General features: G+C 36.3%; 1 protein-coding gene across 1 annotated transcript in view; it reads left to right on the top strand.

Moving 5' to 3' along the window:
* The window catches only part of Sf3a1 (splicing factor 3a subunit 1), a 164,122-nt gene that overhangs the window by 11,281 nt on the left and 127,524 nt on the right, over positions 1-25,317 (top strand). Inside the window, exons 2-5 of the mRNA XM_067139124.2 lie at positions 9,827-9,991; positions 14,404-14,581; positions 15,499-15,658; positions 15,742-15,895. Coding sequence (XP_066995225.1) covers positions 9,827-9,991; positions 14,404-14,581; positions 15,499-15,658; positions 15,742-15,895 — 657 coding nt within the window. The remainder of the gene's footprint in view (positions 1-9,826; positions 9,992-14,403; positions 14,582-15,498; positions 15,659-15,741; positions 15,896-25,317) is intronic.

The raw sequence follows: 25,317 nt of genomic DNA, 5'->3' as shown, positions 1-25,317 counted from the left end.
TGGATCACAGCGCGCCTTACTGCGAACGGTTGCAGCAATGAAGCTCAAGGTGTACTCATTAGAAAAATATGGTTGCAGCAACCGTTGCGTTGCATGTTGCAGCCTCCTAGTGAGTACCTGCCTTAAGGGGGTGACATTTCCATTTCAATTCAGTAAAGTTTCAAAGTGCCGTTTGAACTCCTATTCACTTTACCATTAGGAAGTTCTACAGATTGGATAGATTCATTTTCAGTTCTTATCGATCCTGTACAACAGTTTCTTATTCCCATCCTGTGTTATTCTGTTAGCCAGATCTTTCTTTCATTTATGCTTTTCAGCTACAACCAACTGTTTGACCTGTTAACTTTTTCTCTCTGTAAACTGACAGCTTCTCCTGTATTACATGTTGAACTCCCTGTATGCTTGGTTGATATAGGGCTCTTCTTGCACAATTTCTGTCATTGATATCCTTTTTAATGTGTTCATTCCACCAGGCAGTTTCTTTAGGTTTTCCTATTTGGCTCTGTCGTCCACATATTTTTTCTGCTGTACTTACCACAACCTTCTTTAATGTCTCATTCTTCATCTACCATTTCAGTTCTTCTCTCGGCAACAATCTGAGGACACCTTCCCTGAATTTTTTTTAAACACTTGATTCAGTAAGGTGCAAAGTTGTTTTGTTTAAATATTGTTGGCTTAAAAGAGGAGAATCTCATTTTTCTTGGTGCTATAAATTGGTGGTGAAAGTATGACATCTTAAAAATTGATCTGTAACTAGTCCCTCTCTGTTTACTTTGACATTCCTTTGCATGATATTTTACGTAGGCCTATAGCATAATTATTCTGCCAAGTCACTTTTCCAGATCCATTTAAATAAGGTAATGCATTAGTATTTCCCTAATTTGTTTAGCTGAATTCGAGAAGTAGAAATGTGAACCAGGCTATTTACTGTATTTTGTATTGTTGCTGTTGTGGCCATAGTAGCACTCATGAACTGAGGATCAATACCCTCTTCAGCAATAAAAAAAAATTGTGTAATACACAAATAGAATTTATGGGCGAGTTGGCTGTGCGGTTAGGGGCGCGCAGGTGGGAGCTCGCATCCGGGAGATAGTGGGTTCGAATCGCACTGTCGACAGCCCTGAAGATGGTTTTCCGTGGTTTCCCATTTTCACACCAGGCTGTACCTTAATTGAGGCCACGGCTGTTTCCTTCCCATTCCTAGGCCTTTCCTGTCTCATCGTCGCTATAAGACCTATCTGTGTCGGTGCGACAAAAAACAAACAGAAAAAAAAAATAGAATTTACAGTAGATGTTGCAAGATCAACATTGGTTTCAGTCGGTTTGTGCAGAAGTCTCCATTTAGTACTCATGATTACAAAAGCACATTCTATGCATTTTATTGCTGTTGATAGACTGTAATTGAACACTAATTGTTTATCATTTAAGATTTGTCTCATTGAATATGGTAAGAAAGGATGTGCTTCGTCACCTACAAGGACAAATGGAACCTGGTATGGCACATCCGGAAATTCTGTAGGATCAAGCATATTCAAAATTCCCGTTTCTAATTTCTGAAACAATGACGATATCGTGAAGGTACCGCCATCACTCTGATGGCCTGCAGCACACGCATCAACCACAATATTTGCAGCCAGCATCAGCTGCAGCCTGAAGCACTATTGAAAAATACTGTTTGTAATTGTAGCATAATGAGCCATTTCACTTCAATACATTTTCCATCTATACTGTCACTGCAATTAGGAAAATTCCATTTCAAAGAGTACTGATTTGCTACATCATAGCACAAATTATGCTGTTGGCTGTGGTATATACTCTTAGTGAAGGGCCTCCCATATTTTTTCACAGGTACCCTTGACAATCGCTGCTACTGCAGATTTCCCCAGTCTAAAGCAAGTGTGGGAGATGCACACTTATCACCACTTGCAAGAAATCTGAAAAGGAGGAGACAGAAAGTAATGTAATGATGTCTTCTAATATATAAAATATTTCACGAGAAATTACAGACATTATTTTTTTTTATTTATTTAAAGAGGTCAGCTTGCACGCTTTTCCCTCAAGGATGGGTTAAGCAAACAAACAAACAAAACTACATGAAGATACTACCCCAATATGCGTCTGGTGCAAGTAAGGAAAACTGAAAAATCTTAACAAATATGCCTTGTGAGAATTAGCGAAGCAGGAATACAAACTAAACTGGCATACTGAGAGGGATAGTTGAATATTTCAGTGTTGTCTGAATCATGATCATAACTTTTAACTGATGAATCATTCTCCCCTCTTTTCTTGTTCTATTTTCAGTCAAACATGCCATATTTCAGTGGACAACACTGCAAGACTATTTTTGCCAGGAAATCAACAACATTGTAAAGCCCACATCTGGTACTTGTGGAGACAGGGTCATAACTAGCTCTTGGTAGATTTTTCAACTGAAGAATTTCCAACATGATGCGGTGGTATCAAAAGTTGGAAGTTGCTCTCTAGGAGTTTCTTTTTTCGACCACTCTTGTCTGCAGAAATAGCAAATGAAGCAGTCCCTAGAACTCAAGTTGATAGCCCTACACCATCTTTTGCAGAGACATCACCTCAGAAAGAGATACTTTCTGGCGTATCATCGGTAAGCACTCAGGGTATGTGTGGAAAGAAAAGAAAAATGTCATGGCCTGATATTGACAGTCGTGACTAAAAATGAAACACTGATAGCAATTAAAAAAAACCCAGTTGTAACCATGCAAGCAAAGAGGAAGGTTGTTAAGTGAGTGAGTGCTGACATGGGGATTTCAATAGAATTGTACCGGGCGACGATATGGAAGAGATGGAGAAGATAAGGGAACTTATTAATGGTCAGGCTGAACAAATGAGAGAGTTACTACGAGAGCAAGCCAGTGAACTACCAGAAATAGTGAAAGAGAAGATAGGCAAGGTGACAGAACTGGTGGTCCAAAATAATAAAGAAATATCAAGTTTGAGGGATAAGGTGAGAAGAATGGAGGAAGAGATAAAAGAAATGAGGTGGCAGGAGAAAAAGCGTCAGCAGGAAACCCGAAAGAAAAATATTTTTATATATGGGTTACCCGAGGACACTAAAGAAGGTCTGGTATCCAAAGTGCTTGAGCTAATAAACGAGAGGTTGAAGATCAGCTGCAGGGAAGCCGATATAGACGAGATACAGAAAATGGGGAAGGCAAAAGACAAGAGACAAGTGAAAGTGAGGTTCGTATCAACTCTACTAGTAAAGATTTTGTATAATACAAGCCGATTGAAAGGTGAAAAAATATGGATCAAACAGGAGCTGGAGAAAGAAACCTTCAGGAACCAGAAAATGCTACGGTTCCACCTAGGAAAAGCTAGGCGTGCAGGGTTAATGGCCTACATAAGGGGCAACAAATTAGTGGTAGGTGACGGCAAATGGACTAGAGCATGGGGGGTGGAGCAGTTAAAGAGTATGTACAACACAGAGAATACACTGGCCAAAGAGAAAGGTGAACGTACGAGGCAGCTGAGATTTGCAGAACGCGGTGCAGCGAGCGGCGACCAGGAAGTGAAGCGACGAGGACAGAGAGAGGCAGAAGCCAACGCAGAGACAACTAATAGTGAGGGCAGTCCTGGTGACTTACAGCGGCAGCTGAGTGCTAATTTTGTGAGAGACGCAACACCGAAGCGCAGACGTGTGAGTCTGAAGGACTTCTGGCACAAAAAAGGTAATTTAAAGGAGGGTGGCCTCGATAGGGAATGTGTTAATACACTAGATGAGAACTCTGACGAACCAGGTGCTACTAGGATTATGAGGTCTAAGGAGAACAGCCAGAGTGAGGGGCAGGGGAGGAAGAAATAACTGGAGATAACAGTAGGGTGCATCAATATTGAAGGCCTTAGAAGTAAGTTGCAGAATGAATCTTTTAAAGAGTTGTTATGAAGCTTGCATATCCTCGCGTGTGTGGAAACCTGGATTCCACCAAAAAGTAATGTAGAAATAGAAGAGGTCACGGTTTACTATAAGGCAAAAGAAAGACGAACCGGCAGGGCAGATACCCGGGTGGGATAATGGTTATGGTTAGAAAGGATTTGCAAGCTAGAATAGACCAAATTGAATCAGAAATGGAGGAGATGATGTGGGTTAAAATAAAGGTGTATGATGAGAGTGAGACAGATTTATGTATTGGTTTTGTCTACAACCCTCCTGGAGCCTCTCCATTAGCAAAAAAGGATTTTTTTTGATGAGTTGGCACCAGAAATTAATAGAATCCAAAACACTTTTGAGGATGTAGGTATTCTAATAATGGGGGACTTCAATGCGAGGGTTGCGGATCAGAAGCCGGTGTACGACAAAGAGGTAGAAGAAGTTAAGAGAGTGAGCCAGGATAAGGGCTGTGATAAAAATGGAGAAAAGTTGCTAGAGCTGTGTGGTAGAGTAGAACTATATATTTTGAATGGATGGTGGCATGGCGACGAATTAGGGAACCTGAGATACATAACGGAAACGGGGGGGTAGTATCATAGATTTGGCGCTACGTTCTAGGAATGCGTTGCCTGTGATTAAAAGTATGAATGTTAAGGAATGGGGTGAGTCACATCATCTACCAATTATTGTCAGAGTAAATGATAGAGAGCAACACGATAAAATTCAAAGAATGTTACTAAATACAGGTGGAGAGAAGAGCTAAAGGAGTTTATGAACTATTATGAGGGAGAAATAGGCCAGATAGTGAAAGCTGGAATAGACTCAATGATCGAGAATAACCTAATGAGTGCAGCAGTAAAAATAATAGAAAACACTATAAAGATGGCAGGGGAGAAGATGAGGATAAAGGAGGGGAAGAACATAATAGGAAAGGGTGGTACAATGACGAATGCAGGCAAAAAAAGTATGAAGTACTGAAAGCATTGAAGACTTATAGAAAGCACGGGGGAATTATAGGATTGAATTTTGTAACTTGAGAAGAGAATATAGAGAAATACCGTATACAACTAAGTCTGACTGGCAGGAGCAGAGAGTTGTTGAATTGAATAGCAATGCAAAACAGAATGACAGTAGAAAAGTATGGAATACAATTAGGTGGATTTGTGGAATGTGGAAGCTTCCTCGGCAGGCTGAAATAAGTCAGGCTATCTGGGTGGAGCACTATAAGAAATTACTAGAGGTTGAAGATAGGTGGAGACTGAGAATAGATGAAAATGGAATATCGATAGGGCTGGGGTGTACTGTGCATTAGATAAGTAAATATTGATAGAAGAAGTGAGAGAGGTCTTAAGGAAAGCCAAGAAAGGAAAATCAGAAGCGATTTTGGAAGCAGGTAGTGCAGATTAAGGATATCCTAGAAAGTATGGTGAAATTACAAGAAGGGAGATAAATCTAACCCAAATAATTACAGGGGCATAACGTTGCTGGATACATTAAGTAAAATATATACAGGTGTGTTAACAAAAAGGATAATGAAGTGGGCAGAGGGGGGATTGATTCTGGAGAGACCTCAGTCAGGCTTTAGAGAAAGGATGAGGACAACTGATAATATTTTTTTAGTGAAAACAATAATGGATAAGTATGTAATAAAAAAAAAAAATTAAAAAAAAGGTGGAAAATTGTGTATTACTGCTATTGACTTGGAGAAAGCATTTGATTCTGTGAGCAGAGGGGCGATCACGGCCAAGATGAGAAGGATAGAGATGTCTCAGAAGATTACAAGAGTGGTTGAAAACGTATATTCAGAAGTGAAGTGCTCAATTAAAACTAAGGAGGGAGTAGTATCTGGGGAAATATTCTGTAAAGTAGGGCTGAAACAGGTTTGTAAGTTGTCACCTGTACTGTTCTTATTGTTTATAAATGATTATCTTCCAATCGAAAGGTTTTGAGGCAGGGGTTTACCCAAGTCTTGAGAACCAGGATATTCCGGGGCTCATTTTTGCTGACTGCATCCTTCTGCTTACTTTGACACCCAGTAGTATACAGGGTAGTATAAATGTAGTCGTTGTAACCGGTACTTCAACGTGTAACTGTGCTCTCCTAATCTTCACACTTGAGGAGATGAAAGTTAATAGCTGGGGACACATGAATATGAATATAAATATAAACTATATGTGGCCTGCCCGCAAATTGCCACGCAAATAAAATCAATTATCACTCCATGGTTTCCCATTTCTCTATGTATTGTTTTAAATAACAGCAAAATTTATATTTAATAGCATAGAGACTTATACTTAAATCACAGCCATTAAGTATCGCTTTGAGAAAGAAAATTAACGCATTATCTGGTCAAATGAATTTATTAAACAAAATGAGATGAGTCGGAAAAGTACCTTTTAGCTTGGAGGAAATTAAGAATTTAACGTTACTGTAATTTACTGTTGCTTGCATTGTCTAATTGTGGCTTACCAATTGTAGCTTCCGTTGAGGTCATCTGTATTCCGTGGTTACTCGTTCCCCTTTTCTCGTTGCAGACTGGCTCCATGGACATCCTTCCTTCCTTCCTTCCTTCCTTCCTTCTGCAATATGGTTTGGGCTATCTGGACTAGCACTCCCTAATTGCCTAGTCTTTAAATTAGACATTGGCTATATGCTTGTGAAAATTGATCATCGTTGATCGTAGGAGGAGAAAATTCAGAGTTATGAATTTTTCCATGTTATCAGAAATCTCAATCCAACTTAGCTATTCTACTGATGCAATACAGACTTGTACCAAGTTCCGTGGACTTGAACTGACGTAGTTCTTCATCCAGAATAATTATAGAATATATCACAAGCCGTATGCTTGTTTCGTCTCGCCCTGATCCGACAACATCACACCAGCTATGTACTGTGTCTTGAAGCGACAACTCACTGTCCCGAAAATAATTGTGTCTCGAAGTGACCACTCACTGTCTCAAAATTAAATTGCTCCGTGCACGATAATATACCCGAGCTCTCCCCACTCTTGGTAACTGCTTCATACCAAGTCTCTTTACAATGTAGCATCGGATTCGTTGATCTCATATCATATCTTCCCTCTCTTCATTTTTCACAAGTAACCAGTAGGCGTGGTGACGAAGTAGTCGGTAGCTTGCGCTAGCCTTGCGCGCAGGTTGCTGTATAATACATTGCTCATGAGTTAAAACCTGTGAGTCATTCCAACTTCCCAAGCATCAAGATAACTTTTCCATGTACACAATATGAGATGAAATGACACAAACTCTGTCTCAACATATTGACCATATTTACAGTATATAATGAATTCCTATCTTATAATTTAAATAATAAATTATGTTCTAATATATACAATATGATTCCAAAAGCCTTATTTACAATTGATTGAAGTTAAATTAATATGTATTTATAAATAATTGCCGATGGCGGATAATCTTGATATCGAGTGATATCACGTAATAGGACTGTACAATAAATTAGTATGGCTGGAGAAGCCTGGACGGTTACCAGTGGTTACACGATACACAGTTTAAAAGGGAGGAAAATAAATGCAATTACGCGGTACCCTGAAGTCTAGACACACACTAAACATCTGATGAACTGCGCCGCATACAACACAAGGAAAAATCAGGTTGGGGAACTTGACGACAATAAACAAGGAACGTGGAAAGGGACTGGGAACTTACCAAAGGCCATATGGATGCAAAGGTTGCGGGTTTCTAGAAAGACAACGGTGATCTCTTGTTTTCAAGATAGTATATTCGAAAATCGACATTACAAAGTAACTTCCGAACAAAGCAGCTATACACAAAATCTACATACACAATTTGCGAAAAAGTAATTAGACGTTGTTTGACAAGAGCTTGCTATAAGACCAAGGAGTTAAGCAAATATATCTCAACACAAATCAAGTCCTACAATACAATCTTGAAGGTAAGCAGAAACACAACATGTTATTACAATTTAGAGTGAAGCTAAACGTGCTTTCAAACATCTCAGCAATAGAGTGGCAACTAGGGCAAACTCCTATGTGATATACCAACGAAAATTAAATGCAAATTAAAAGCGGACTGAAATCAACAGTGCTTACCTCAAGGCAGCCCATTGCTGACGTGCGTGAAAACGGCAGGACTTAAGAGAGAACCAAAGACAGGCAAAATGCTGCCTTGCTCCTTTAAAAAGGGAAGTCTGGCCGTAGAGCGATTACCGAGTGACCAATCAGAACGCAGGAGTTTGCCTATCGCCACCCAGATTCACCAGTTACAACTCTGTATCCAGTCGTGATGTTTAAACAATATTCCCGAACATATACAATCGCAAACTTTCCATTTTCAAGAATATGTAAGGACATATTTCTAGAATCCATGTCTGACAAAGGCCAACACACCCTGTTCTAAAAGTCCACGTCACAACCTTTCCGGACGGTTCCAGCTATTACAGAAAAATCATTTACAATCTAGTAGTTACAAAGTAGATAAAGTGAATAAAAAAACATACTACAAAAATATTTTACACCATAGAGGTTAGGTAGCAAATTGGAATATGAATAAAATATTCTACATTCTACAACATTCCACATCACACAGTGAGCATTAAAAAAAGATTTACAAATAAAACACTCCAAAACAACTTTCCACATCATAGAAATTCTACACAGGTCTCAGTGGTAAATTACTGTAAAGAGTGGAATTTAAAAATTAATGCACAGAAAACCAGGATAATGGTGTGTAAAAAAGGATATAAATTGTCAAAGAATAAAAAATTATGGATGGGCGAGACGGGATTAGAAGTTGTCAAGAAAGTGGAATATTTGGGTTTGATATTAAGTGCAAATAGAAAATGGGTAGAGCAAATAAAACGAGCTAAACTAAAAGGTATGAGTGCACTGTCAGCCATTAACATACTGGAGAAAAAGATGCCCAACACAGGTTACAGTGTATAAAAATGTTTTTAATGCATTAGTTAAATCTAGAGTGTTGTACGGAGTGGAAATTTGGGGAGTTGAAGGGAGGGTTCATCAGATAAGATGATTAGGCTAATTGTGAATCAACTCTGCCATCGGCAATGTTCTATAAAATCCAACTACGAAATTCCTCTTGACTTGCATTGTTATGTAGTTGTAATGGATATTCTGTAAGGTTTAAGTTCTATACAATTTCATTTTTAAAAGTTAAGTTTTTTATAAGCTGAGAATTTTGTTTTAATATTCCTCCAATTTGATAATGTTTGTTTTATTTATTAAAACACAGTACGTTTCACCTTAAAAAGTTTTTTTTTTTTTTTTTTTTTACAAGGAACGCCACAGAAATTCATCTTCAGGGCTGCTGCCAGTGGGGTTCGAACATACTATCTCCTGAATACTGGATACTAGCCGCACTTAAGCGACTGCAGCTATTGAGCTCGGTGTATTTTCACTTAGGAGTTATGTCATTTAGATTTACCAGTATGTCTTTAAAACTATGTACTGTGACTATACGGAAATTGCTCATCAGGGAATTTCTCTCTACAAAACCTGCGCACCTCCCTACTTGAGCTTATCGCATAAATATCATGCATAAAAAATTCTCTGTTCTTATGTCAATGTTTCAGTTCACTACAGTTAAATGTACGTTACTAACACACTGTGATATATCACGCTGGCATTCCAATAGACTGTAATAATACTAAATGTAAATGTAAGTAAGAACATACAGTCTTGAGTTACACTGATCTTTTAACAATCTGTGACTTTCTGCCCATATATGTTTATTATTGTAGGAACCGTCTGAAATTAACAGATGTTAATGTGGCCTTTTTCAATTGGGATGCAGCACTATGCTGTGGATGAAAGCCGTAAATAACTCCCCATTTTAGAATAATTAACTCCTATAAGTTGTTTTTATTAAAACTTATATTGACATGGATAATAACCTTAATGTAGCATTTCAGATATTGTTGACAAAACTGCAAGTTTTGTTGCAAGAAATGGACCTGAATTTGAAGCCAGGATCAGACATAATGAAATTGGAAATCCAAAATTCAATTTCTTAAATTTTGGTGATCCATACCATGCTTACTATCAACACAAAGTAAAGGATTTTCGAGAAGGAAGGGGTAAGTGCACCAGTAAACAATTGTGTGACTTTTTAAATAAATTACTCTTGTCTTTGAGTTGAACTAATATGTTACATTTATTGTCCAGGTTGGACTATATTGCTGTTCTGTGTACAAGATGCCAATAATTTGAATTAATTGTGGTATTCTTTATCTAGTTGACTACCTGTATATTCTACTATTCCATTTAAGATTGAGAGTCTCCCCAGGCAGTTGAGACATTTTCTTGGATTGAGTGGGAGTAGAATAGAATACTCCCGTCTCCCAGTTCAGGATCACCTGAAGTTGGGGAGAGAGCATTTGTTTATTACAATTCATTAAATTTGATACATGACATTACATTTCCCTCTCACAATTATTGACTATTACTATACTGAATATAATTTTGTCCTAGACGTTAACAATATTATATAGTCTAGGACAACATGTATCTTCCCCTACCTTATCTTACTTAATTAAACAATTTTTATATTACTACATTGAAATGAGAAGTTAAAATCAGAATGGCAAATTTAAAATCAATTACGGCACACTGGCACCTTGGCGCAAGGCCATTCATGTGGAGGAAAGTATCCTCCTTTATCTCACCTGACTGACACAGCAAGTCATAACATTCCACTTCTACCTCTCCTGACACGATCCACTAGCACTTGTTGTACAGTCATCATATTACGTCTCTGCTGAAATGAAATGTCATATGGCTTTTAGTGCCGGGAGATCCCAGGACGGGTTCGGCTCGCCAGGTGCAGGTCTTTCTGTTTGACACCCGTAGGTGACCTGCGTGTCGTGATGAGGATGAAATGATGATGAAGACAACACATACACCCAGCCCCCGTGCCATTGGAATTAACCAATTAAGGTTAAAATCCCCGACCCGGCCGGGAATCGAACCCGGGACCCTCTGAACCGAAGGCCAGGACGCTGACCGTTCAGCGAACGAGTTGGACACATCTCTGCTGAACTTGTGTCTTACATTGTCTTCATATTTCTATTTAGTGCATTGTCCTGTTTACATGTTACCTCTCATTACTCATAATACTACATATAATTCCAGTTTACTTATCTATCATCACACTCATCAACGTCACCTTTACTAACACTTACTAACATTGGCATTGCTTTTAGTTAGTGCTAATCTCTTCTTATTTCTTTCTGCCACATGTTTCTTAAAATACAGAAAAACTTTGCTACTCTTTCTGGGGTGATCTATTCTTTATTTAACAATTTAGTTATTGTATAAAATTCCTTCTCTCTTTCTACTTTTAATTTATATTAATTCCCAAGGTATTTAGTTCTCAATGCATTTGTTCCCTTACATGTTCTCAATAAATGAGCTTCTTCCATTATTTTGCCACAGAATAAACAATAATTTTCATTATAGTTCTCTATCAGTCCCTTGTTTTTATATAACCCCATAAGCCACCGCAACACAACCTCTTAGTTCCCTATTTGGGATTCTTTTTCTTCTTATTGACATGTTTTGAATAATTCCGCAAAATTCTGCTAGTGTTCTTTTGATTTCACATTCTGCTTTAATCATCTGTTTCTCTACGTCCCTCACTCTAATCGTTAATTTTTTAATGAATCTGTTCTCTTTACTGTTCATCTCTTTGTCCCAATATTCTCCCATTCCTATTTTATCTAGCATACTTTTCACTTTCGATAACCAATAATCATCATCTAAATGTCTTATCTGGTGTTGATATGCTAGGTTCAATATTTCCCTCCCCTCTCCCATCTTATTTGCTGTGCATTCTGGTAGACCCATTATTATCACATCTAGTTCTTTCTTGTCTACTTTGATACCCCATATTTCTACACCATACAGTGATCTTGATACCACAAGAGCATTAAAAACATTTTTGTGTAGCTTATATTCATACTTGGCATCATTTTTTCTAAAGACCTTATACTTGATAGGGTGGCCAGTTCTTTTATTTTTGCACGGCGTATCTGTTCCTTCCACATCCCATTCGATATTATGATTCCTAGATATTCTAATTTATTTACAACTTCTAATTCAACACCATCTAACCACCAGCACTTTTTGTTTCTTTTTAATTTGTTTCCTCTTTTACAAACCATTACTTTTGTTTTCTTGGTATTTATTTTCAAATTCCATGTACTACAGTATTCTGCCGTCTTTTAAAGGCTACTTTGCACACCGACCGTCGTTAGTGAGAGCAGCAGGATGTCGCCTGCGAAGAGTAGGTCAGAAATCTCTTTGTTGTTTAAGCAAGGGCTTGTCCTATCCTCCTTCCCTTGGCATTCGATTACGTCATTAATAAAAAGCAAAAACAGAATTGGTGATAGTTTACATCCCTGCTTAAGTCCAATGTTCGAGTGAATCTTGCCTACCATTAGATCTTCCTTAACTTTAATTGAGCATATCACTTCTGCGTATAATTCTTCTATGGCTTTAATCATTTTAATTGACATCCTTATTCCAGCCAGCTTCGCAACGACTGCCCGTCTGCTTACCGAATCAAAAGCTTTTTTTAGGTCAATTGCTGCAATGTATAATCTACCACCTTTCCTCCTTTGTACTTGTCTATTAATGTTTTAATTATAAATATATTGTCTGTAGTTCTCATTCCTTTCCTGAATCCTGATTGGAACACAGAGAGTATAGAGTAATCTGAGTGGGAGTAAATCAGCTTGGTAAACAAAACTCTAATCCAAAATGTTGGCAACCCATACATAATGTGCAGTACGTAGAATAACACGGCCCCAGCTGTATGAAGAACATAATTTTAGGTGCTCTAGACCTTGTATATATTTTCAATACTCTGTCTTATTTGCAGCAAAGATTTTTATTGCATATGTCACTATCTAATGCTGTTCTGTGTTGAAGCCATTAACCAGAAGCATTCCGTAAGGTCATACTTTTTGCTTTACAAATATTCATATTTTTACTAATAACCTTGTTGTACAATAGTGTAAGTTAATAGTTTCTTAGTTGGAAGTTAACTCAGTATGTAGAAGTAATTAAATAGTATCAAGTTTTTAAAAACATTTTCTGTTTACTATAATTGACTGCCCTAAATGGTATGTGTACATTACAGAATACACGTAATTTATTTCTGTTTTAGACCTTTGTTTCAATTTTTTAGAACTCTGAGTATTGGACTTAAATAAACTCTATAAAGTTTGTCTTTAATAATGCAGAATGGAAACAGAACTGCATTTTTAATGTTACTATATTGCCATCACCGCTGTTAATGGATACAATTTAAAAAAAACATGTACTGGTATGTATCATATTGCATTACACTCCCCACAAATACTGTACATTACTTATAACTTGATAAGTAAATCCATCTTCTCATTATACACTAAAGGTCCTTTCTTGAACAGAATAGCAACCTCGCCCGACACTCGTGGAATCATATTTTGGAGTACGTTAGAGTCACGCCTGGACAGCTGCTTCCAGATGTTTGAAGTTGGAGAAATTCTGTGATACCCACTGGAGCCTGGTTGAGACATTGCAGGAAACAATTCCAATGGCACGGGGACTGGGTGTATGTGTTGTCTTCATCATAATTTCATCCTCGTCAAGACGCGCAAGTCGCCTATGGGAGTCAAATAGAAAGCCCTGCACCTGGCGAGCCGAACCCGTCCTGGGATATCCCGGCACTAAAAGCCATACAACATTTCATTTCATTGCTCACATTCAGGTGTGCTTGTCTTTGTTCTTCAGTCAGGCAGCTGGAAAGCTACTTGAACACCTTTGCCAACTGTAGCTGCTCATGGGATTATTATAATTATAGTACTACAAAGATCTTGTTATGAATTGTGGAGTCATGTAGTCACCACTGTGTCTATGGATGTGATGCACTTGTCCAGACTGACCCCTTTCATTTGCGTGATGTTGGTTGATATTGTCACTGTCTTTCCAGAACTGGTCCCCTTCTCTTGATTTTTTTTTCTATTTTTTTTTTCCAGCCTTCATTCCAATTCTACATGGTTTTCCACGATGATGTATGCTTTCCACACGTTACTACTAAGTGCCTGTGAATCTCTCTGGTGATCACTCCGTCTTTCCATAGAAACTGTGTCATCCATTGTTGTCCATGACCGGCCTCCCTGTTGTCGTCTAGCGCTCTGACAATAGCAGGAAAAATGTCTTGGATTAACAGATGATTGCATCCCTGTGCTCATTGTTGCTATGACATTGTGGAGAATGTGCTAACTATACATTATGTGTTATAACTCATGAAATGGTGGACCGTGAGAGATGTGAAAGTGTAATTCAATATGATATACCCTTAGTATCTGAAATTTCAGAAAGTAATCCCCAGTCACACCATGTCATCATCGTAGATTTATATTGCTATAACTAGGTGACATAGTTTATTATTGTTCTGATGTGTATTGACAAACTTACCATATATACATTTTGCATATTTTAGGACAAGAACCTACAGTGGGTAGTATTCAGGTACCCCAAGTCAAGCCTGCTCTCACAGCTTCTCAGCAGAAGCAACAGGAACTACTGAAGCAAGTTTCAGAACAGCCTTTTATTCCCAAAGATCCGCCACCAGAATTTGAGTTTATTGCTGACCCTCCCTCAATATCAGCCCTTGATTTGTGAGTATTATACTTTAGTAAGTTAAAATAAAAAAACACACACACACACACCCACCCCTCCTTTTCCATACTCTGGGGGGTTTGCAGGTGCAAACTGTGTTGCTCATGTGAATTTGGCCTTGTTTTACAGCCTTCCTGATGCCAACCATATAAGGAGGGATGTATTCACTATCCGTATTTCTGTGGTGGTTGGTAGTGTGGTGTGTTGTGTATAGTATATGAAGAGGAGTGTAACACATAGATATTACCTAAATAAATACATATACTGTAGTTATAGCAGATATAACAATTGTCTTCTGAGGGCATTAGTGCTGTTGATTATTATTGATTCTGGGGCCGATGACCTTAGACGTTAGGCCCCTTTAAACAACAAGCATCATCATCATCATCATTATTGATTCTTAGATGTCTGAAATTCTAGAACCACAACCTCTGCCACAACACTGATACATGAAATCTACCAAAGTTCCTTTTTGCTATAGATCAGTGTTTGCCAAACTATTCCATCTGGCAATGCCCATGTGTAAACTCTGTAAAATCCTATCCCCCGTCCCCATTCCTTTTTTACATATATATTTTATTGGATACACTTGTATATGAGAATGATGTAGAATAAATGAGAGGATGTCAAAATTGGCAGTAGTACAGTAACTGATTTTAACAAAAACTATGTGTTATATATTGTTAAGTCTCAAGTGCAGAACATTACTGGCTTCTCAAGCCAGGTTTTATAACTTATTGTGAGGAATATGCTTGAATTTCTACAACTTAAAGAGGCATGAGCATCTAATTTAGGGTTCATCTAGTAACTTGTTGGGTATGTGACTGAAGGATCATTGCAAAACTCTATCATTAAAATGATGTTCCTTAATGCTAGATATGAGCAAAATACAAAGAGATTTATGCTTATCTTTCAGAGATATCGTTAAATTGACTGCACAGTTTGTAGCCCGTAATGGTCGACAGTTCCTCACAAACCTAATGAATCGTGAACAGCGTAACTTTCAGTTTGACTTCCTGCGCCCTCAGCATTCATTGTTTCAGTACTTTACCAAGTTACTGGAGCAGTATACAAAGGTGAGTAGAGGAAAAACTGAACTTATAATGAGCATCTTTCACCCTGTTATTCAAGTATTAATGAGTTTATCCAATAATTTCAGGTGCTGATCCCACCCAAAGACCTGATGTGGCGATTAAAGGAGGAGTGTTCATCTATGAACACCATTCTTGAACAAGTGAAGTACCGTGCTGAGTGGATCAAGTATCAGGAAGCTCAGCGGCGCCGTGAGGAAGAGGAGCTAGAGAAAGAACGAGGTATGTGTGCCTTTGTTGAGCCGATCTTATTCTCAGACTTTTTAGAAAAAACTGTTGTGCCCAACACTGTTTAATCATTGTCTTAAGGGGTGTCTGCTGCCTTGGCTGAGTGGTGTTGCTCCAGCCTTTGGTTAGAGGGAGCCCGGATTTGATTCCTGGCCGGATTGGAAATTTAATCCTGGACGGTTAATTCCAGTAACCCGGGGACTGAGTAATTGTACTGTCTACACTTTTGCAACTCACACACAATTTACCACTTCCTTAACTGCAATTACACACAGTACCTCGCAAGACAGACACTGCCCAACCTCTTCAGAGGGTTTTCCTAAGAAGGTTGGTATTCAGGCCATGATAGCCACTGGAATTTATATTACCGTACATTAGCAGAATATACTTGTCCTTCGTAATCTATTGGGGTAACACATCAACCTTCCAGAACATTACAACCACTATCACTGAGATAGAAAACGCCATACAGAAAATCCCACACGAGCTACGAGATGAAGTCAGATATGATATTAAAAAAAAGGCTCCCACAATATACAAAATTCACAGTAACTTCCAAAACAATAACTCAGCCAATAAAACACACATAAACAAACTCAAAGATAAAATAAAACAGAATAATTTACTTATAATGAAAGCCGACAAAGGCAATACCACAGTCATTATCGACAAAGACCAATACATATCGAAAACTAAAGAATGTTTTCAAGATAACACTTTCCTTATCAAACGTAAAGATCCGACTAATAACATACAAAGAAACTTCAAAGCCATATTAAAAAATATACACTTTCTTTTAACTGAAATAGAATCCTCTAAACTTATAGTAATGAATCCTCAAATACCAACTGCTAAAGCTTATGCCAAAATACACAAAGAACATATACCAATGAGACCTATTATTAACTACAGAGCAAGCCCAACCTATAAACTCTCGCAATTTATTCAAAGATTCCTCAAAAAGCACAACGTATTCTCAGCTAATAAAACAGTACGGAATTCAATAGATTTTTGTAATAGAACAAAAGGATTAAAGATTGAACCATATCATAATCTCGCATCATTTGGCATAATAAACATGTACCCGAACATTCCCACAAAACGAACAATAGAAGTCATTGAATCTAATCTAAAAAGTCACAGCACTCTAAGCACTTTAGAAATAGAAGAGTTCATTAAATTACTTAATTTTACCATTAGGCAACAACTACTTTAAATTTCACGATACTATTTATCAGCAACAAGGTTTACCGATGGGATCTCCCACTTCTGGAATACTCGCCGAAATTTACATTAACCATTGAGAGCACACATCAATTAATAAAATAGACCATATCTTTTTTTGGTGTAGATTTGTTGATGACATTTTCGTCATCATTGACAATAGATCCACAAATGAAACTTATATATTAGATAAACTCAACACAATAGACTCCCATATAAAATTTACCATGGAAACCGAAAACAATCGCAATCTGAACTACTTGGACATAACGATAACTAGACATGAAGACCACCTTTCTTACAGTATATACAGAAAACCCATGCATACCTCAAATACAATTAAAATAGATTCCGTTCACCCCAACACACATATCTCTGTTGGATAGTTTTAATTCGTATATTCATTAGTACGTTTTCTTGCTTAACACATTAATTTTTCTTGTCCTCTGCAGAAATGTCTTAACGAGATTTCACTGTAATGGGCAAATGGATAGTCCTCTCACACAATACCTAAAATTTAGTTTTCTACAAAAAGTTCATAGGTATATTCTTCATAACTTTATGGTTCTCCACGAAATTATGCTTTTATGGGGTAAAAGCATGCATTCCAGAGATGGTGGCCACTAATATGCTCGCATTTACTGAACTAGTGCATGTTTTATCTGCTAAAAACCAAAACTCTATTCATTACAGTCACTTAAAAATGAGAGCTTACACATCAACAATGGGTACAACCAGAAGTCAGTGGCATTGCTAACCACCAGCCCGTCAAGGACAAGTATTAGAAATAGGAAAGAATTTCCACCTATCAATACTTGTTTATTGCATTTATTATGCTACAGCACCGGTTTCGACCCTTTACATAAGGTCCTCTTCAGCTGAATCATACATACATATCTATGTGATGAAGCTATGATTAAGATTGTATTGTCAAAGGAATGCCATACGATAATAAACATTAGGTCACATCCAAATGGGGCATGTCGTAACGTGAACTGGCATATATGTCACTATGTACAACAATGCATTGTATGGCTAAAATAGTATGTTTAAGGTCTTAAAACTGGTTGATAAAACACATCTCTGCATAAAACTTATATATATATATGTGTGTACAAGATGAATACAATCTATGGGAGCACTTCATGCACATGAACGTTCGTGTCTTGCTTGTTGGTAAACTCTTTCAAGATTAAAAATATTGTGTCCACCTATTCAATACAAATATATATATTCTTTAGTGGTTAAATTCTACATGAATTATACACACCAGTTAGGGACATGTTTCATCCTAGTTTCAGCCTATATTAAACTTAAGGTCAAGAATTAAAACTATAACATTGGAACTTATAGTAAACTAAATACTAAATACAATTGTCTTATACTATTTACATAGTTTACAATAGTCTACAATATGTACAATATGTGCATTAACTTTGCCAGAATTTATGAACAATGAATTAACTTATTTTATTATAACTAGACTTCCAATTGTGGATTGGATTGATCACAGTGTGAATTGGGGTTTTTCAAATAGTATTGACTAGAATTTATCACTGTGTGAGTTGGGGTTTCTTCAACTGTTATGGTCGCCTGAGTTGTAAGAACTTTTACAAAACCAGAATCTTGGTTAAAATCGTTAATATTCAGTTTAAAGTCCACATGTAGTTGGAATCATTCCAACGGAGACAACATTTGGGCCAAAAATAAATGAATCTTATTAATTGTAAATTTAGGAGGGTTTTTTCCATTCCAACGGAGACAACATTCGGCCCAAAAATAAATGAACCTTATATAATTGTAAATTTAGGAGGGCTTTTTTTACGTACAATCCAATCCACAATTGGAAGTCTAGTCATAATAAAATAAGTTAATTCATTGTTCATAAATTCTGGCAAAGTTAATGCACATATTGTACATATTGTAAACTATGTAAATAGCATAAGACAATTGTATTTAGTATTAAGTTAGACAAAGACAAAGGTAAGGTAAGACAAAGAAGGATGAGAGTCGAATACAGGCAGCCAAAATGAAATTCTTGAGGAGTATGATACAGAAGAGTAGACGAGACAAAATAAGGAATGAGAAAATCCGGGAAGAAATCGGAGTGGAAAAAATGAATGATAAAATAGAGAAGAGCCGACTAAGATGGTTTGGGCACATAAAGCGAATGAGCGATGAAAGAATGACAAAAAAGGTGATGGAAATGCAAATCCAAGGAAGGAGAGGCCATGGACGACCACGATTGAGATGGAAGGATACCATCCAATGCAGCATTATAGAAAGAAACCTGGACTGGGACACAGTGTTGGAGGAGGAGTGGTGGAAAGACCGAAGAAAGTGGAGAGGAACCATATTTGCCCCTACCCGGCTACAGCTGGATAAAGGGAAATGATGATGATGATGATGATGATGATGATGATGATGATGATGATTAAGTTAGTTTACTGTAAGTTCCAATGTTATAGTTTTAATTCTTGACCTTAAGTTTAATATAGGCTGAAACTAGGGCGAAACATGTCCCTAACTGGTGTGTATAATTCATGTAGAATTTAACCACTAAAAAAATATATATTTGTATTGAATAGGTGGACACAATATTTTTAATCTTGAAAGAGTTTACCAACAAGCAAGACACGAACGTTCATGTGCATGAAGTGCTCCCATAGATTGTATTCATCTTGTACACACATATATATATATAAGTTTTATGCAGAGATGTGTTTTATCAACCAGTTTTAAGACCTTAAACATACTATTTTAGCCATACAATGCATTGTTGTACATAGTGACATATATGCCAGTTCACGTTACGACATGCCCCATTTGGATGTGACCTAATGTTTATTATCGTATGGCATTCCTTTGACAATACAATCTTAATCATAGCTTCATCACATAGATATGTATGTATGATTCAGCTGAAGAGGACCTTATGTAAAGGGTCGAAACCGGTGCTGTAGCATAATAAATGCAATAAACAAGTATTGATAGGTGGAAATTCTTTCCTATTTCTAATACTTGTCCTTGACGGGCTGGTGGTTAGCAATGCCACTGACTTCTGGTTGTACCCATTGTTGATGTGTAAGCTCTCATTTTTAAGTGACTGTAATGAATAGAGTTTTGGTTTTTAGCAGATAAAACATGCACTAGTTCAGTAAATGTGAGCATATTAGTGGCCACCATCTCTGGAATGCATGCTTTTACCCCATAAAAGCATAATTTCGTGGAGAACCATAAAGTTATGAAGAATATACCTATGAACTTTTTGTAGAAAACTAAATTTTAGGTATTGTGTGAGAGGACTATCCATTCGCCCATTACAGTGAAATCTCGTTAAGACATTTCTGCAGAGGACAAGAAAAATTAATGTGTTAAGCAGGAAAACGTACCAATGAATATACGAATTAAAACTATCCAACAGAGATATGGAAACACTCGATACGATTTTTTCCGACATGAGGGCACTTTACATCGTGTATCCATGTGTACAGTAAAAACTATAGGCCCATCTACCATTTCTAAAGATGAGAGGAAAGTATTAAAAAGTGTGAAAAACATGTAAGAACAAATATGAAAATCTTCTCCCATGGGGATTATAAAATAGCAAATACACTGAAAGGTGTTAAAAAAAAAAAAAAAATTGCCAGACAAAAGATAACAAATATGAAAACATGTGCCCAAGGACCAACAAAAATATTGAGTATTATTGTAGATCACAGTCTTTCTAAAACAAATGTTAGTGGAAGCCTTTTATTTTGTGGCAGTGGGTTATCAAATATTATTTTCTGGTCATACTATTAAGACAATGAATTGGCGATTACACTCGACCATCAACTGCCAGAAATAACTTTGGCCGCCATTTTGATTTGAACAAAACATTGACCATCTTGAGTGATTGAGTCGAAACTTGAAGGTGCGAGTTTTAACATTCGCAACCTCTGTGGGCTTACGCCAGTCCACTTTCTGATAGATTTTAATTTTGTCTTTATTATTAAGGAATTTCACATTTTCCATGTCCATAACTAGGCTATCACAAGACAAATATACACTACGGTTGTCAATTTCACACGGTTATGTTTCTAATCCAGATATACATAGGCTATTATATCACGCGACAAATATTCGTTACAGTTCACTGTACCACTCAACACAAAATAAATTTCTACCTTCTGGATGGAATGCGAAATACAACCATAAACAGGCTCACTTTGCTATTCAGCATCTCGCTGCTAACCGGCAAGCAAAACTGAACATTTGTGAGGCTAACGACTTGCTCCCTGAAAGTGAAATTAATTATAATTAATTAATTAATTAATTAATTTATTTATTTATTTATTTATTTATTTATTTAATACAAATTTAAAACAAAAACAATGCATAGCTAGAGTAATCTTAAAACTTGATTCCTCTGACACACAAGTCACATTACAAAAAAAAAAAAAAAAAAAAAAAAAAGAAATTAAGGTTAATATAACTAATATAACATCACAGTACTGATACATTCTAATTAAAATTAGTATAACATTTAAAACAATTATTTTAATAGGATTTCCACTTGGAATGTAATACATTTAAAAACATGGTTTACAACACTTAGAATAGTTTATACTAGTTTTTCTTTTTCTTTTTTTTTTTTTTTTTATAAATCTTCATAATCTATTAAATTATGTTCAGAAGTACAGTGTTGCATGTCGAAATGAATGTCGCTTCGGTCATACTAAAAATATCAACATAGGGGTGAATATTATTGTAGAGTCTCATTGCTCTGTTAATTGGGGAGTTCTTGTGCATTTCAATCTTGGCCTTTGATAGAAAGAATATATTTCTAGGACGACTTAGTTTATGTAGCACATAAAATGTTATTGACTACAATATGTTTGAGCCATCAATTACAGAATTAATTATTTTATACAGGAAAGTCAAATCTTTGCAACTTCATCTGTGGCGCAAGCTATTCACACCATGTTCCTTAAGTATACCTGAATAATTTATGAAGGTTGGGTAATTTCCTGTGATTTTGTAAGTCATGAATTTTAAAAACTTGTTTTTGAGTACTCTCGATAAGATTGATATTTTTTGTGGTAATTGGGTTCCAAACAGTTGAACCATAGTCAAGTCTGGACCTTACAAATGACTTATACAAGGTTAATAGTATCTTTGGACAAAATGATAATGAATTCCGTATAGTGAAGTGTAACATTTTAAGAGCATTAATTGTAATTTTTTTAATATGGTCGTTGAATCTTAAATCTTCACTGAATGTTATTCCTAAATCCATTTTTGTCTTAACACAAGTTAATGTCAGTATCCATTGCATAGTCATATTTAATCTTCTGTTTCTTCCGAATAAATGTCATGGCTACACATTTACCTATATTAAAAATTAATTTATTCTGTTTGCTCCAGTCTACAAGAGAATCTAAATCGTTTTGAAGTAGTTGACAATCAGATACTGTTTTAATAGATTTGTATATTTTAATATCATCAGCAAAAATAAGAATTTCAGAAGATGTTATAATTTCCAGTATATCGTTAACAAAGATTAGAAATAGCAAAGGCCCCAAGTTAGAACCTTGTGGAATTCCAGAATTCACATCAAATTTCAAAAATATATGACCTTTATAACTTACAACCTGAGTTCTATCCTTTAAATACGATACCAATAAGTTTTGTAATGTAGCAGAAAATCCAAAGGAAGAAAATTTATTTATTAAGCCATCATGATTAACCTTATTAAAAGCTTTTTGAAAATCCGTGCAAATTACATCAACCTGAGCATAATCATCTAAACTAGCGAATACATATTCAGTAAAGTTGCAAAGATTTGTTTCGGTGGATCTTCTCGCCATGAATCCATGTTGTCTCTGTGAGATACTATTTCTAACATGATCATAAATTTGTTTGTACAATATAATTTCAAAAATTTTGACTGGGGCACAAACAGTAGTAACAGGTCTATAATTACTGAACAATTTGATATCTCCAGTTTTATATACAGGAGTAACCTTGGTATGTTTCCATAAGTCAGGGAATGCCTCTGTTTTTACAGTTAGGTTGAAGAGAATGGTTAAAGGATATACTAACACTTCTCTACAACCTTTCAAAATATACGGGGGAATATCATCAGGTCCTACTGATTTCTTCGGTTTTAGGTGGTCATTTGCTTTAACGAAATGACCACTATAGTTATATGTTGTATATTAAGTACACCTATTTCGTTTAATTGGTCATTATTCCTAAATTTCAAATTATATTTAGACTTTTCCTGAGAGTATATAGTTTTGAAATAGTCTGCAAATCCATTAGGCTAGCTATGTCATCTGGTGCTTGTAACAGACAACCCTGAAATTCAAACTGTGGGTTATTTTTTAAGCATCTCCTCTTATTATTAATTTGCAGAAGCTGTGCAGAACAAAACTAGCCATAGCATATTACAAGAAGCAAAACAAACCTCTTGCAATAACCTTTGTGGACTTTAAAAATCTTACGACTGTATCCATAGACCTTCAATATTGAAAATTTTAAGAAATTTTGGGCTCCATCTAAAATTAATCAAATTGGTAGAACTCACCTTAACCAACACTAAATCGAAAGTCAAGTTCAGAGTGGAATTCTCTGAGTCATTCATCATAAACACAGGCTTAACATAAGGAGATTGCTTGTCACCACTGCTGTTCAACTGCGCAGTGACGGAATGGTACAAGAGTAACCCAAAGAACATCCGAATTGGAAGACCCAAAGACAACATAAGTTTAAATTGCCTAGGATTTGCCGATGACCTTGCTCTCTTGTCCAACAATATTCAGGAAACCAGACAACAAGTTATATCACTACAGAAAATAGCACAGAAAATTGGTCTTGGAATATCTTTTGAAAAGACAGTAATCATGTTTACTGACCCACCACTCATAAACAAAATTGCCATAGGAAACCAAGAAATCAAAATTGTAGATAAATTTAAATATCTACGAGAAATCATGACATATAACCTCAATGAAAAGCCAGCATGGCATAACAAAATAAATAAACTGACCAGAGCACAATATGTCACCAAGAATACCTACAACAAAAAGGGCCTGTCAATAGCAACAAAATTGAAACATTACAAAACAGTCACTCAACCAGAAATAACATACGCAAGCGAAACCATCTTCAAAACAACTAACACTGCACAAATAGACAAAATACTCAAGATAGAGAGAAGAATCATTAGAACGTGCATCAACAAATCATACAGTGGAGAGTAGCTTCTAATGAAACAGTCTACAAGGAAATAGAACCAGTAATGAGCACAATCAAGAAGAAACGCATTTCATTTTTGGACACCTTAATCAGGACACCAGAGAACAGGATCATCAGGAGAATAGTAGAAAAATTATGGAATAGTAAGTGCAACATTAAGTGGATTACAGAAATCAAGGAAGATATGGATGAACTACAAATTACAGTGGAAGACCTAAGAAACAAAACCGACAAAATCAAGAAACTTACAGACAAGCAAACCAGACTGCAAATCAGAATCAACAAACATACAATAGGAAGGGTGATTTCCGATGAAGAAAGAAGGATAAGATCAGAGAAAATGAAGTAGTACTGGGCTGACAGGAAACTGAAAAATTCTTTGTATAAAGTTGGCTAGAGGGGTCCAATGAAGGCCATAAAATGTAAATAAATAATAGAAGTTCCAGAATACATTACAATCATTACTCAAGTTATTTTCAATCTTCTGGACATATTGTTTGTATGCAATAGTTATATCTCTTTTTATTTTTGCTCTGAGAGTTTTAAATATATGCATGCAATACTCAGAATTTTTCTTCTTTCTAATTTTTTCTTTTAATTTAATATTACTTATAATATCCTTTGTAAACCAGATGGGATATTTTTTCTTGTAGCTTTTCGTTTTCGGAACACATTGATCAAATACAGCATACATTTTATCATAGAAAAGTTGTGTGGCTAAATTAACATTTCTGCATTCTTTAATATTAATCCAATCTGTTTCCTTCAACAGACTGTAAAGTTTCTCAAAATCTGCCTTTGTGAAATTATACCTTCTATGATGATTATTTTCTTTTCTGCTATTTCGGTTAAGTTTAAGTATTATCTGAAGAGGAGGATGATACCCGTCTTTTGGAATGATTGGATCAATTTCCTCAACAATATGTATGCCTAGTAAATTTGTTAAC

The sequence above is a fragment of the Anabrus simplex genome, chromosome 1, assembly GCF_040414725.1.
Source record: "Anabrus simplex isolate iqAnaSimp1 chromosome 1, ASM4041472v1, whole genome shotgun sequence".
NCBI lineage: Eukaryota > Metazoa > Arthropoda > Insecta > Orthoptera > Tettigoniidae > Anabrus > Anabrus simplex.
The sequence above is the reverse complement of the archived record's forward strand: the minus strand, read 5'-3'. Positions and strand labels throughout refer to the sequence as shown.